General features: G+C 33.6%; 2 protein-coding genes across 3 annotated transcripts; both read left to right on the top strand.

Moving 5' to 3' along the window:
• The first annotated feature begins 89 nt into the window (after positions 1-89).
• On the top strand, positions 90-2,186 carry LOC137814094 (tRNA-splicing endonuclease subunit Sen2-1-like). Its single transcript, XM_068616665.1, has 2 exons — positions 90-1,654; positions 1,905-2,186. The coding sequence occupies exon 1, from the start codon at positions 873-875 to the stop codon at positions 1,599-1,601; it is 729 nt and encodes a 242-aa protein (XP_068472766.1). The 5' UTR covers positions 90-872; the 3' UTR covers positions 1,602-1,654; positions 1,905-2,186.
• Positions 2,187-3,146: 960 nt separating this feature from the next.
• On the top strand, positions 3,147-12,036 carry LOC137814091 (uncharacterized). Of its 2 annotated transcripts, none has more exons than XM_068616659.1 (3): positions 3,147-3,853; positions 4,823-5,154; positions 7,547-12,036. In XM_068616659.1, exons 1-3 carry the CDS (start codon positions 3,291-3,293, stop codon positions 7,615-7,617), a joined length of 966 nt encoding a protein of 321 aa, XP_068472760.1. In that variant the 5' UTR covers positions 3,147-3,290; the 3' UTR covers positions 7,618-12,036. The 2 variants fall into 2 exon arrangements, with proteins under 2 accessions (XP_068472760.1, XP_068472759.1); XM_068616658.1 differs by lacking the exon at positions 7,547-12,036 and adding an exon at positions 5,665-6,244 and having other exon boundaries at positions 3,153-3,853.
• Positions 12,037-14,326: the final 2,290 nt, after the last annotated feature.

Below are 14,326 nucleotides of genomic sequence, written 5' to 3'. Positions count from 1 at the left end.
TTTTTGCATAGTCATTTTGTTCCAAGTTATATATTTGGCGGCCATTAAGAAATTCCACTTGTTTAGGAGTTAAGTGTTTGCTTATTTTATTTTTGCGTACTTATCCTAAACTGTAAAATTAAGCTTCGCTCAACGTTGGGGTTCAACTTTGTACAGATATATTAATTTATTATTATGTCAATGTCGAATTGCATGATTTCTTATATACAGTTAACTTCCACTTACTAGTAATAAGACTACTTGAGCTCCTATAAGCATTGATTTGTAGCAAGATGGCAGTTTGAGTAACATTTACTTAAGTGTAAATTTTCATTTCCTTTTGATTTTCATCTCAATTTAAATGTTGAAATGTATTAATGCACATTATAATTGGTTTATAAGATGTCTATTTCACCTCATTATGTACTGATTAAGCATAGAATTGAGATGGCAGTTCGTTTTTTCTAAGCTGAGTCTGAGACCATTTCTATTTTATGAGAATTTGATTTGGTAAGAAAATATTTAAGGTGGATCCCTCTTAATTTGACATTTAAATTTGTTTTTACTAAATCCTTTTCAACTAAACTTATATAGTTTAAGCTCTGTAATTCTTATTAGGACTTTGAGTCATGTGGGTTACATTTACTTCATGGTTCTGTTAGTAAGTGTACACAGTTTCTCGTGTTTATAAATTTTCAGTTGTCCAAGCAAATGGGGTGGACTGGTAGAGCTATTTTGAGCATTCTTGTGATTTTTTGGGGGAACTTGAATATTTTTCACCCTTTTCTTGCGAGCAATATCCTATCATCTGCAATTACCTTTTTTTGTTGAACTTTGTTAAAGTAGCATTGACCTGGATTTGACACATTTGTTTACTCATTTTGTAAGTCCAAATGGCACCAAGATGGAAAGGAAAAGATGCACAAGCTAAAAAGGACGCAGAAGCTGAGGCGCTCAAGGAACCCATGTCAAAGATTGTATCTCAACTTAAGTCTTCTTTAGTTCAATCAGATACTTGTGGACTTCTCTCTGATAATAGTGTACAGTTAGCAGTGGGAGTAGAACAACTTGATCTGCTTGATAAAGCATGCTTTGGTCGACCTGTGAGAACAATTGAAAAGGACAAACACTGGTTTCAATTAAGCTTCGAGGAGGCATTCTACCTATGCTACTCCTTGAAATGCCTTAAGATTAATGGCAGTGGTACTGGTCCCCAAAACGATGAAGAGCTGTGGCATTACATGAAGTCCAAGAAAGAAACATTCCCTTGTTTCTACAAGGCTTATTCCCACCTTCGAATGAAAAACTGGGTAGTGAGGTCAGGATCTCAGTATGGTGTAGACTTTGTTATCTATCGACATCATCCATCTCGGGTCCATTCTGAGTATGGTGTGCTTGTTTTATCAGATGGGGAAGATAAAGATCTGAATGGAAGACTGAGAGTATGGTCTGATATTCATTGCACAACTCGACTTGTTGGAAGTGTTGCAAAAATCTTACTGGTTCTACATGTCAATAAAATTGGTAACAACAACGAATCTCCATTATGTCTTGCAAACTATACCGTTGAAGAGTGCACAATAACCAGATGGAGTCCAGAGCAGAACTGTGAAAAGATGTAGATCATGCTAGCACTGATAACAGAAACGAGTAATACTGGACACATGTTGTCAACGTAGGTCTTGCTAACTTTTTACGTCATATTTAGAGCTAAACACAGAAGCTACTCTCAGTAGCTTATGCTGAAGTGGATTTCAATGTTGGCAAATGTTTTTTTCTCAGCATGTAAAAAATATTGTCAAATGTTTTAAAGTAAGAATATTTTTTATTGTCTTTGTTCAAAGATAATATTGCTATTCAAGTATAACAGTATATAAAGATTATCATTAGTTTTTTAATGACATTGCTGTCTCATTTTTCTGAAGGTTCTCTACTCTACATTCGGGTCAGCAGAACCTACAGAACTAGTATTCCTCCGATCCTCGTCTTTTGGCTTGAATCTAATGTTGACTTAGACTCTGGTGAAACCACTTCCTTTTATACTTCGATTTAATTTTACTTTTGATCCTTTTGTTATGTGTGGTTTCGTTTCTTTTGATTTTAATGGCTCAATGGAAGTATAATATATTACGATTTGTATAAATTAGAAGAAAATATGTAAACTATTAAACTATAATGAAACCTAGATTTTATTATTTTTATTTAAACATTATATAATTTTTCTTTTGTGAATATATAAATTATTATACTTCAAATGCATCTCTACTATTACATGAAATTTCAGACGAAAGATTTAAGTTTAAAAAAAATGGAAACTTATAAGGATTTTGTTTAGACAACTATCAACAAAGAATCAAAATTAAACAGATCTATAAAGTGTTATTAAGCCTGTGATAATTTTGTAGGCATAGTATAATATCTACATGCATAATTGATTTGATGTTTGGAATATCAAAGTTTCTTATTTGATATTTGCAGTCTCATTTACATTTTACATAACTGAGAACTGAAATTATTTAAAATAATTTTAGTTGACATGTAATTATGCACTTACGTTAATACCAAATCAAATATGTACTATAACTTTCATCCATTCTTTTAGTAAAATATCGAGTTTAACAAACCCAACTATTCTTTAATCTTAAAAATTCAAAATATTCTCAAAATAAATAATTTAAAAACCTACTATAATACAATTTCAATTATAGTAAATACAGAGCAATTTAAAGGCAATTGATGTCCATTTTTTTTAATCCTAAAAGTTGGTTTTCTAAAAGGTTATTTTCGAGATTGAAATTTCATCATTAAAAAATCCTTTGTGAATGTACACAAATTTTAACATTATGGAAAATACTTTTGTAAGTGTAAAAAATTCAATCTATTTGGGAGGTATTTACCACTTTTTTTCCATAATATATAAAATAAAGATAGTAAAATTAAAATATATAAATCATAATTGTCTTAATAAAAATTAATTTGATGCTAGGAGTCTCAGAACATTTTGTTTGACGTGTCTTATATTTATATTTAAGATGTGAAAAGTTTAAAATTATTTAAAGTAAATTTAGACGTGGCCAATTTACGTTAAACTTGAGTCCAAGTCAAATTAAATATATCATAACTTTCATTCTTTTACATAATGAAACCTAGTGAAAAATTGAATTTAACAAAACCAAGTTATTTTTTTTAATGTTAAAATTGAAAATATTTTAAAAAAGTACTTTAAATTGAAAAGCAAAAATAGTGGCTATTAATTCCGCTGGTATATAGGTAGAGAACACGTAGTGTCAGAGAAGAGTCAGAATCCTACAATGAACAACCAACTCATCTTCCTTCTATTCTTCCTTCTCACCCAATCTCTTCTCGCCACCTCATCACCTCCAAACCCGATCTTAATCACGCTCTCCGTCGCCGACTTCGGCGCCGCCGGTGACGCCAGCAGCTACGACACCGAACCTATCCAGTCGGCCATCAACTCCTGTCCGGAGGGCGGTCCCTGCCACGTCATCTTCCCGGCGCCGGGAAAATACCTGACGGCCACCGTATTCCTGAAATCCGGCGTGGTGCTGGTCGTGGAGCCTGGTGCCACCATCCTGGGCGGCTCCAGGCTGGAGGACTACCCGAAGGAGTCGTTGCGGTGGTACGTGGCGGTGGCGGAGAATGCGACGGACGTGGGAATCCGCGGCGGTGGAGTGGTGGATGGTCAGGCTTCTAAATTCGTAGTGAGGGAAGATCCGAGGAAGAACGTGATGGTTAGTTGGAACCAAACTGGGGCTTGCTTAGGAGACGAATGCAGACCTAGACTCATTGGATTCATTGGTTGCAACAATGTTGAAGTTTCTAACATCACTCTTAACCATCCTGCTTATTGGTGGTGAGTATTACCACTAACTCATGCATTTCTCTTTTTTTTCAATGCTCATTTTTTATCATTTTAAAGTATGCTTATTGGTTACAATTTTATATTTTATTTTGAATGTTTTATTAAAGCTGTAATAACAAGATGTTTTAATTAATTAAAATATAAAAATATAAAAATAAATATAGATAAAATTAAGGATTCAATTAAAGTTATTGTATTTATGCTTTCAATTTTTCTTTGTATGTTTGAAGCTTTTTGAGGACATAAGGATAAGGATGAAATTAGAGTATTATGAAAAAGAAAGAATTAAAGTAAGATTTTAATTTCTGTTCAAATTAGACCAATCAGAAATGGGTATAACTTAAAAAAATGTAAAAGTCAAAAAGTTTATTGTGATTATTAGATGAGAGTAAAATGATTTTGTTTTGTTTTGTTTTGTTTTAATTGGATGTGACGGAAGGTTAGGGGTTTTACTAGAAATAAATGAGAATTTATTTTGGGGATGGGAGAAGTGTTAGAATGTCATTAGTGATTATTTCATAAAAGGCATCGGCAGAGGATTTGATTCTGAAGTGGCAATTTGGTTGGAGTGGATTGATATCACTTGTGGATGATGACTTCTTATACTGGTGGGCTCACTGAGTTGTTTTCTGGAACTTCGTAGTTTATCTACACGCAAGAGCGATTCGAGTTTGAGTGATAAACGTGTGAAGTCTGGGTCCCATAACAAATCATTTTCTACAAGTTATTACTGTTTTTATTTGACCATAAACAATGCAATTAGAGTAGTCATATTATGCTAAACTTTTAAATGCTGAAGGAATGAAAAAGGTTGAAGGGGCTATATGTTATTTCTTGTTCCAATAATTGAGAACTGAAACCCTAATTTTGTTAGAGCGGAAGGTTGATCTAATGAGACAACTCCATGTTGAGAAAAGGCTTGATTCTCTATTAAAGATATTGCAATTTACTACCTTGCAGTTTACACTTGGTGCGGAGTAATAACATATCCATTAAAGATATTGCAATTAATGGGGACTTCAACATACCAAACAATGATGGGATTGACATTGAGGACTCAAACAACACAGTAATCACTCGATGCCACATCGATACTGGGGATGATGCAATCTGTCCAAAGTCATACACAGGTCCTGTTCACAACCTTACAGTCACTGACTGTTGGATTCGATCCAAATCTTCTGCAATTAAACTTGGCAGTGCTAGTTGGTTTGATTTCAAGCACTTTGTGTTTGATAATATCACTATTGTTGATTCTCATAGAGGGATTGGATTCCAGATCCGTGATGGAGGTAACATGTTTCTTCTCACTTATCTCCCGATGAATGATTACATCACAAACTATTGCTTTGTTATGTGAATTTTTTTTCTTAGCCCAGAATGTTGAATCTAAAACATGTATCTAACACGCTAACTTGGTTCATTATGAAACAATAATTTCTAACAGATGTAAATATTTCTCGTCAAACATATTCTTCATTTGTTATTGAACATTTGAGGAAAGATAATGATACATTCTTTTGATATACTCTTTCTCACACCTTTTTTGTTATTGACTGTAATTTATGCGTCCCGAGTCCCATTTATTGTTCCCCTACTCTTTTCAACAATAGCAAGTGTTGGAAACAATGTGTCACATCACAGTATATTTTCCCTTGAACAGTTTTATATATTGTGTTTTGGCCTGGTAAGCCTCACTTTTATTGAGCCTGATTAATCAGTACGCTTTTCATCCTTGCTTGCGTCAACAAAAGTCTAGCCTTAAAACATATTTTTGAAATGCTTTCAACTTCCTCGTACAGGAAATGTAAGTGACATTGTATTCTCAAACATTAATATCAGCACAAGATATTATGACCCGTTATGGTGGGGGAGAGCAGAGCCCATCTATGTCACGAGTTGCCCACGAAACTCAGCCTCAAAGGAGGCTTCAATCTCTGATGTATTTTTCATTAACATCACTGCAAATTCTGAAAATGGCATCTTTCTATCTGGTTCAAAGAGAGGATTGCTTAGAAATTTGAGATTCATCAACATGGACGTTACATATAGAAGGTTCACTAATTATGCTGGTGGGTTATTGGACTACAGGCCAGGATGCCAAGAGTTAGTTAAACACAGGACTGCGGGCATAATGATGGAGCACATTGAAGGGCTTGAGGTTAAAAATGTTGAAATTAGATGGTCAAACAATCAACTAGAGCAGTGGAATAATCCTTTAGAGTTCAAACCATCTACTGTGAATAACATATCTTTCCTGAATTTTAGTTCTGGTTTCTATACAGATAGCAAATCAAATTATTAACTACTTGGGTTCTGCAACATATAAAACTTCATCAAAATATTTTTTTCTATCTTCAAATATGATTCGCAATTATATTCCTTTTTTCTTCTTTTAATATTTTTTTTGTCTATAGTTTATTTATATTTGTTTAGTAGAAATGATACAATGCCTTTTTTCTCTCTTTTGATTTCAATAGAATTTTATATTTGCTGTTTTTTGTTTGTATTGGTTCAATATCTTATTCATTAGTTTGTAATTTGGTTTAACTTGAATGGTGTAATTGAATAGTAATGGTGAAAACTAGGGGAGGAGGTTCACAAGGTGATCGTCTACGTCCCACAATCTCTGTTAGAAGAAGATATGTTAATGAAGATGAAAAACATGAAGAACATGGATAATGACTTCTCAATATCATCATCATCCCACAAATCAACTCCATCATATAATTCTTGTTCAAATTCATCAATACTGTCCATGCTTCTACAAATAAAAGAAATGAAACAAAATCATTGCATTTCGAATCCTTGAATCCATAAGTCAAAAACATTATTCTGGATCCAACTATCCATAATTCAAAAAGATTATTCCGGATTCAGGAATCCATAACACAAAAAAACGATTATGGATTCAGAAATCCATAATGCAAGTGATGCATTACGGATTCAAGAATCCATAACACAAAAAAACAATTTCGGATCCACCAATCCGTAATGCAATTTAGGCTTCTGGATTCAGCATTCTGGAAAACAACAATTTATGACCTTTTATCTTCCAGAACACCCCCTTATTCGGAAAACACAATTTAATCAATTCCGGATTCATGAATCCAGAATATATTACCGGATCCCGATATCTGGTAGCCCCTTTTGAAATTATAGGTCAAGGTTAATGTTGGAATATTTAAAATTATGGGGTGCAGGAAGAAAAACGTGGGGGTGTAGGATGAAGAAGCCTCAATTTATAGTATGTGTTAATCTTATTGTTGGGCTTCTTAGGTCCTATTTTTACTTTGTGTAACCCTTTTTTTCTGGGCTTATTCTTTTAGCTCATGCCTCTTTGGGTTTCCTTTCATTTTTCTTTATATTACCTTTTTTTTTACCTTATTCACACAACAGTAATAATAATACAATATCGCTTTCTACTTTACCCTTCCATTTTATTTCTCGCACTTTTTCCCGTGTTCTTCACTTTCGTTTTTCCTTTTTCTCTTGCTCACCACCGATCGCGTGTATACTTTTGGTGTCGCTGCATTTTTCTTCATCGCGTTTTGGAAATCATAATCGTATTATGGTATCAAAGCTCTCCTTTTTGAAGATCTCTGTTGTGCACTCTGAAATTTCTTTCTCTTAATTGATTTCTTGTTTTCTTGCCCTAATTTCTTTCTTTATTTTTTTATTTAGGTATGGCGAAAGAAGATTCAGAACAACAAAAACAATCCGATCAAGAGAGCCATTTTATTTGTTGTGAATAGTTTTCTTTACCTACATCCCAATGAAAATCCTGTTGCCCCCTTGGTGTCACTGATGCTTGACCCTACAAACTATCATTCTTGGAGCAGATCAGTGGTGACGGCGTTGAGTGTGAAGAACAAAGTGGAGTTCATTCTGGGTTCACATCCTTGCCCAACCAAGAACCATCTAACGTATTCGGCTTGGCAAAGGTGTAACAACATGGTTGTTTTTTGGTTAGTGCATTCTGTCTCTACTCCTATTAGACAGAGTATAATATGGATGGATATGGTCATAGATGTTTGGATTGATTTAAAAACTAGATATTCTCAAGGAGATCTTTCTAGAATTTCTGACTTGCAATATGAAGTAGTCTCTTTAAGTCAAGGAGATTTATCGGTTACAAAATATTTTACTAAACTTAGAATCATTTGGGATGAACTAGACAATTTCAGACCTTATCCTGTGTGTGTCAGTCAAACAAAATGTACTTGCTTTGTTGCTTCGATTATTAGTCAAAGAAAATGTGAGGATCAGGCTATGCAATTCTTGCGTGGGTTAAATGAACAATATCATAACATCAAATCTCATGTCCTTTTAATGGAACCTATACCACCCATTTCCAAGATTTTTTCTTTGGTGGCTCAACATGAACGTTAATTGGCTAACAACTTCTCCGTGACCAATATTAATAGTGTTAATTCCAATCGAAATAATGTTCTTGGTGTTTGCACCTTTTGTGGAAAAAAATGGCCACACTAAGAATGTGTGTTTTCGTAAGGTTGATTTTCCTGGACAAGATAATAGAACTTATAAAAATAACATAAAAACATGTACTCACTGTGGTAGAAATGGTCATACGGTTGACACTTGTTACAAAAAACATTTATACCAGTAATTCTATAATGGTAAAATTGGTCAAGTTAATAATGTTGTTACTACTGGTGAAGTTGTTTCTGAGCATTCTCAAAAGAAACAGGAAAATAGAGATTTTCACCTCATTGGACAACAATATCAAGTGTTATTCGAATTGTTCAGGCAACATTCCTGCAACAATCCAGTAAATCCAGCTCATATGAACCAGGTGGGATCCTTCACTACTGATCTCACTCACAAAGCAACAAACTAATCTCCCATGGGTAACATTTATGCTTTCAATAGTGTAAAGAAAACTAGAAATTACTGGATTATAGATTCAGGGGTAATAGATCATGTTTGCACCTCTTTATCTGCTTTTAATATGTATAAAAGTATAACATATGTTCAAATTAGTTTACCAAATGGCCAAAATGTTTTTGCTAAAATTTCTGGCATTATTGTCTTTAATCTCAAATTCTACCTTATTGATGTTCTGTATATTCCCCAATTTGCTTTTAATTTGATTTCCACCTCTAGATTGTGTTTTAATCTTAACTACAATTTTTTTTTTCATCCATAAACTGTGTGATACAGGACACTCAAACCATATAGAGGATTGGTTTAGTTGATGCTAGAGCCGGGTTGTATGTTTTTGAACATTCTACTTTTAAAAATACTGCTACACCTCATATTGTTTCTGTTTTACATTGTACTGTTAAGGACATAAATTCGTAGCATCATAGAATGAGGCATGTTTCAAATGAAAGATTGATTGTTTTGAGCACTAAATACCCTTATATTTCTGCTAAGAAGTTTGATGTTTGTGATACTTGTCATCTTGCCGAACAAAAAAAGCTTCCTTTTACTTTAAGCAGTTCCTGATCTTCAAAATCTTTTGAGTTGAGGTCAATGTTATGTTATTTCCATGCAAGGTTTCCGTTATTTTTTAACTATTGTGAATGATTTCTCTTGCTTTACATGGACAATTTCTTTGTCCAACAAATCTGAAGTTTGTAATCATATAATTAGTTTTGTTGCTTATATTGAAAACCACTTTAAAACTACTATTTAAACTATTAGAACTGATAATGGTGCTGAATTTGCTATGAAAGATTTTTTTTTTCTGCTAAAGGTATAGTTCATCAAACCAACTGTGTTGAAACTCCTGAACAAAATGGCATTATTGAACGCAAACATCAACATCTTTTAAATGTGACTCGTGCCTTACTTTTTCAAGCTCATTTACCTCACTTGTTTTGGAACTTTGTTGTACAACATGCAACTTTCTTAATTAATTGTACTCCTACTCCCCTTTTAGAAAAAATTTCTCCTTATGAAAAATTAAATGGTAATCTCTGTGATCTTTCAAATTTATGTGTTTTTGGGTGTTTATGTTACTCTAACACTCTCACTTCACATAGAAAGAAATTAGATCCACGTTCTGTTCATGGTGTTTTTCTTGGTTTCCATCATCACACCAAAGGTTATATTTTTCTTAATCTTAAAAATCATAAAATTGAGGTTTCAAGGCATGTTATTTTTCATGAAACTAATTTTCCATATCAATTGACTACTAATGTTCAACAGAGTCTAAATAATTTGTCATTACCTTTTCCTCCCAATTATGATTCAAAATGTGATCTCTTTTTTTCCACTACACCTTATACTGCTGAAACTACTACCACCACCAATGTTGAAAATGTTGTTGATCCTCCCCCTTGGCGTTCAACAATGTCAAGGAGACCTCTAGCTTATTTAGAAGATTTTCAAACTGATTTACCAGTTGTATACAATGTAAGTTCTCACTATCCCCTTATCAATTATGTTTCATACCATGCTTTATTACCTAGTTTTAAGCATATGATTCTTTATGTTTCATCCCATATGGAGCCACGCAACTATAATGAAGCCTCCAAACAAACCTGTTGGCAGCAAGCAATGAAAGCTGAATTAGATGCTCTTGACGTCAATCAAACACGGCAAATTACTTCCCTTCCATCTGGTAAGAAGACTATTGGTTGTAGATGGATTTATAAAATTAAGTACAATTTAGATGGGACTGTAGATCGTTACAAGGCACGCTTGGTTGCCAAATGTTAGACTTAGTTGGAAGGTCTTGATTTCTTGGATACCTTTGCACCAATTGCAAAATTAACTACTCTCCGTCTCCTTCTTGCTCTTGTTGTTGCTCATAACTGGTCTCTTACACAATTGGATGTTAATAACGCATTGCTACATGGAGACTTGTATGAAGAGGTTTACATGCAACCTTCCCCTGGGCTTCTTCTTCCTAGCAATAGTGTTTGCAAACTTCAGCGGTCGCTCTATGGCCTTAAGCAAACTGGAAGACAATGGTATGAAAAGTTGTCAACTTTCTTAATTTCACAAAACTACATTTTATCCTCTACTGATCATTCTTTATTCTTAAAACGTCATGACACTAACATTACTATTATTCTTGTTTATGTGGATGATATTGTGCTTATTGGGAATGATCGTGCTGAGATTCTCAATATAACCAACATGCTGGACCAGATCTTCAAGATCAAGAATTTGGGCGATCTTACCTACTTCTTAAGCCTCGAGGTAGGCCGCAACAGTTTTGGAATTCATCTTAGTCAACAAAAATACACTATTGATCTTCTTCGTGAAACGAGTATGCAAGACTGTGCACCTATGCCTACACCTATGACGGATTCTTCCCGCCTCTCGTTAACTGAAGGTATTCCTCTCAATGAAGACGAAACCTCAACATACCATAGACTTATTGGGCGATTAATCTACCTTACAAACACTAGACCTGACATTACCTTTAGCGTTAACAATCTCAGTCAATTTGTTTCTGTACCCACTAAGTTTCATCAACAAGCTGCTTTCAGAATATTAAGGTATCTCAAAAGCAACCCTGGTTCTGGTATTTTTCTTTCTAGCAGTAGTCCTATTCATTTAAAAGCTTATAGTGACTCAGATTGGGCCACTTGTCCTGACTCTCGAAAATCTATAATTGGTTTCTCTAATTTTTTGGGCGAGTCTTTGATCTCCTGGAAATCCAAGAAGTAACAAACAATTTCTAAGAGATCATCTGAAGCAGAATATAGAGCTCTAGCAACTACTACTTGTGAGCTTCAGTGGTTAACTTACATTCTTCAAGACCTTGGTCTCATCTTCACTTCACCAGCCACTCTCTACTGCGATAATCAGTCATCCATTCAAATCGCATCCAACCAGGTTTTCCACGAGAGAACCAAACACATTAAGATCGATTGTCATATTGTAAGAGAAAAACTTAATACCGGTTTCCTCAAATTGCTTCCTATTTCTTATTCTAATTAAACCCTATCCCCTGCTGTTTTCAAAAATCTTAAGTCCGAGCTGGGAATAAAGATTATATATTCCCATCTTGAGGGAGAGTGTTAATCTTATTGTTGGGCTTCTTAGGCTCTATTTTGACTTTATGTAACCCTTTTTTCTCTGGGCCTTATTCTTTTAGCCCATGCCTCTTTTGTTTCTTTTCATTTTCCTTTATATTACCTTTTATGTACCTTATTCACACAACAATAATAATAATACAATATCGTTTTCTACTTTACACTTCCATTTTATTTCTCTGCACTCTTTCCCGTGTACTTCACGTTCGTTTTTCCTTTTTCTCTTGCTCACCACCGATCGCGTGTATACTCTTGGTGCCACTGCATTTTTCTTCATCGCATTTTGGAAATCATAATCGTATTAATATGAAAGAAAATATTAAAAGAAAGACAAAAAGATATCATAGCGACGACCTTCTAATTTTTTAAAATTTTTATGTTAATGATGAATGATCTTTATAAGCAAAATGAAGAAGCAAAATAACACACACAAAATTTTTAACGTGTTCAAGAGAGGAGTTAACAAGGGAAGGTGAAGAGTCTCATTGCCCAATGAAAGATTTCTTTGGGAACAAGAGTAGCTTCAACAAAAACACCAAGAAGTTGCAACAAAGGTTGAAAGCCTCGTTATCTTATGTGACGCCAAATGTTTGCTTATTTAAAAGGAGTCAATTCTCATGTTAAATATTAGTGTCAATATATTTATTTGAGCGAAATTGGAAGGTGTCCAAGTAAAAATTCATTGGAACATTAGCAAACCCTCCATTGGATAGTTCACTAGTTTCCTTAATGATTTTTTCTCAACTTTTCAGGTACTTTCAAAATTATTCTTGACCTAGTTTGGACAAACATGGAAAAATCACCCAAGATTGGAGATTTGTTTGATATAAATCAACGATGAGAGAAATCTTTGAAGATGCAGCTTAGATGGAGTCAGTTTACAAATTTTCCAACCAAACGAAAAGATATTTGTGATGTCTTTATAAAGGGTTTCCGTGTTAGCCAATTTGATGAATCAATAATATAGAAAAAGCCTAAAAATGTCACAATGTTAAGATCAAGAGTGACTTCCCAAATCAAGTTGACGAAGTCAAGGCAAGAAAACAAATAGAGGATAAAAAAAGAAAGTAACTATGGTACTATCAAAGGTCCCTCGTATGAGGAAACAAAAAAGTTGGATGTGAAGAATTGAAGGAACTCAGGCGAAAATCGAGAACATGCATTTTTAGTTGTATGAGTCTCGCCATCTCAAAGAAAAGAAGAACGATTTTGAGCTCACCTAATTGAATGTGCTTCATGAAGGAATTTTTTAAAGGATGTAAATACAACAAGTCATTTAATTTTTCAAATAGAACTTGAAGGTAGAAAAAGGTGATAATAACACATGGTGTCATTTTCATGGAACATATGGACATAATATAGATAATGTCTTTTGCTAATCAAGTATATTGAAAAGTTGGTAACATATCTTTAGGGTTCTTGGAAACCTATCAAAGATGGATGAGGGAGAAAAACCAAAAGCTAATAGAGACCACCGAGAAAGATTGATTATAGTAAAGACCATGAAGTACCAATTTTGGGTGTTTTCAATACAATTACAAGAGAATGAACAACAAAACTCGTTTAGGATGTGATATTCTATATTGGTTATGATGTATTCAATGCCAATATTGATTGTTTGGTAGATGGTGCTATGAAATGTGAACTACCAAGTTTTATGGATATATATTTATGATACAATTTAATCTGAATGTACCTGTTGAATAAAAACAAGACAATTTTCGTGGTAGAAATTACAATTATTTAACATAAGGTGATGCATTTCATCCTAAAAACGAATAGTCCACCTACCAAAGGTTATTGGAAAAAATCCTACAAAACATGATAAATTGGAATGTCAAAGTATATACTATTGATAGAAAAATCGACAACAAAAACTCGTCATACAATTGATCCCTCAAGGATCTATTTGAGACAATCAATAAATACTTATTGAATTTTAATTAAGATAAATGTGCACTTTTGGAGTAAAGACATATTGAGATTAATTCACATATCAACTGACTTCCTTTTTTAGATTCTTGTCAATGTTGGGGGATAAAATTTTCACTAATTTCTAGTATCTGAAAAAAAAAACAATGTTTTGTTTCGATAGAAGAATACGAACAAGCATTTGTGAAGCTAAAAGAGAAATTGTCACATTCCCCCACTCTTAGCCAAACTAGTAAATTCGAACTCCTTATTTCTTTATTTAACAGTAATAGATCGAGCAATTAACTTGCCTTTGTACATGAAATATCAAGTGAACAAATTCGGTATAGTTTGTTAGTTGCATTGTACAAAGAATTAAATTAAGGTACCAAAAGATCGAAAAAGCAATGTTAACAATCCTCACAACTACAAAGAGTTAAATTAAGGTATTATTTTTAGAGCTTTCATAATATAGTAAAATTGACTTACTTATAAAGAAAGTGCTTTAGAAGATTAATTTGTTTGAAAGAATCTT

This window comes from Phaseolus vulgaris, chromosome 1 (genome assembly GCF_000499845.2).
Source record: "Phaseolus vulgaris cultivar G19833 chromosome 1, P. vulgaris v2.0, whole genome shotgun sequence".
Lineage (NCBI taxonomy): Eukaryota > Viridiplantae > Streptophyta > Magnoliopsida > Fabales > Fabaceae > Phaseolus > Phaseolus vulgaris.
The sequence above is the reverse complement of the archived record's forward strand: the minus strand, read 5'-3'. Positions and strand labels throughout refer to the sequence as shown.

Coding starts and splice junctions, on each gene's coding strand:
- LOC137814094 (XM_068616665.1), top strand. CDS start 873: ATGGCACCAAGATGGAAAGGAAAAGATGCACAAGCTAAAAAGGACGCA.
- LOC137814091 (XM_068616658.1), top strand. CDS start 3,291: ATGAACAACCAACTCATCTTCCTTCTATTCTTCCTTCTCACCCAATCT. Junction 3,854..4,822: donor AACCATCCTGCTTATTGGTG/GTGAGTATTACC, acceptor ACTACCTTGCAG/TTTACACTTGGTGCGGAGTA. Junction 5,155..5,664: donor ATTCCAGATCCGTGATGGAG/GTAACATGTTTC, acceptor TTCCTCGTACAG/GAAATGTAAGTGACATTGTA.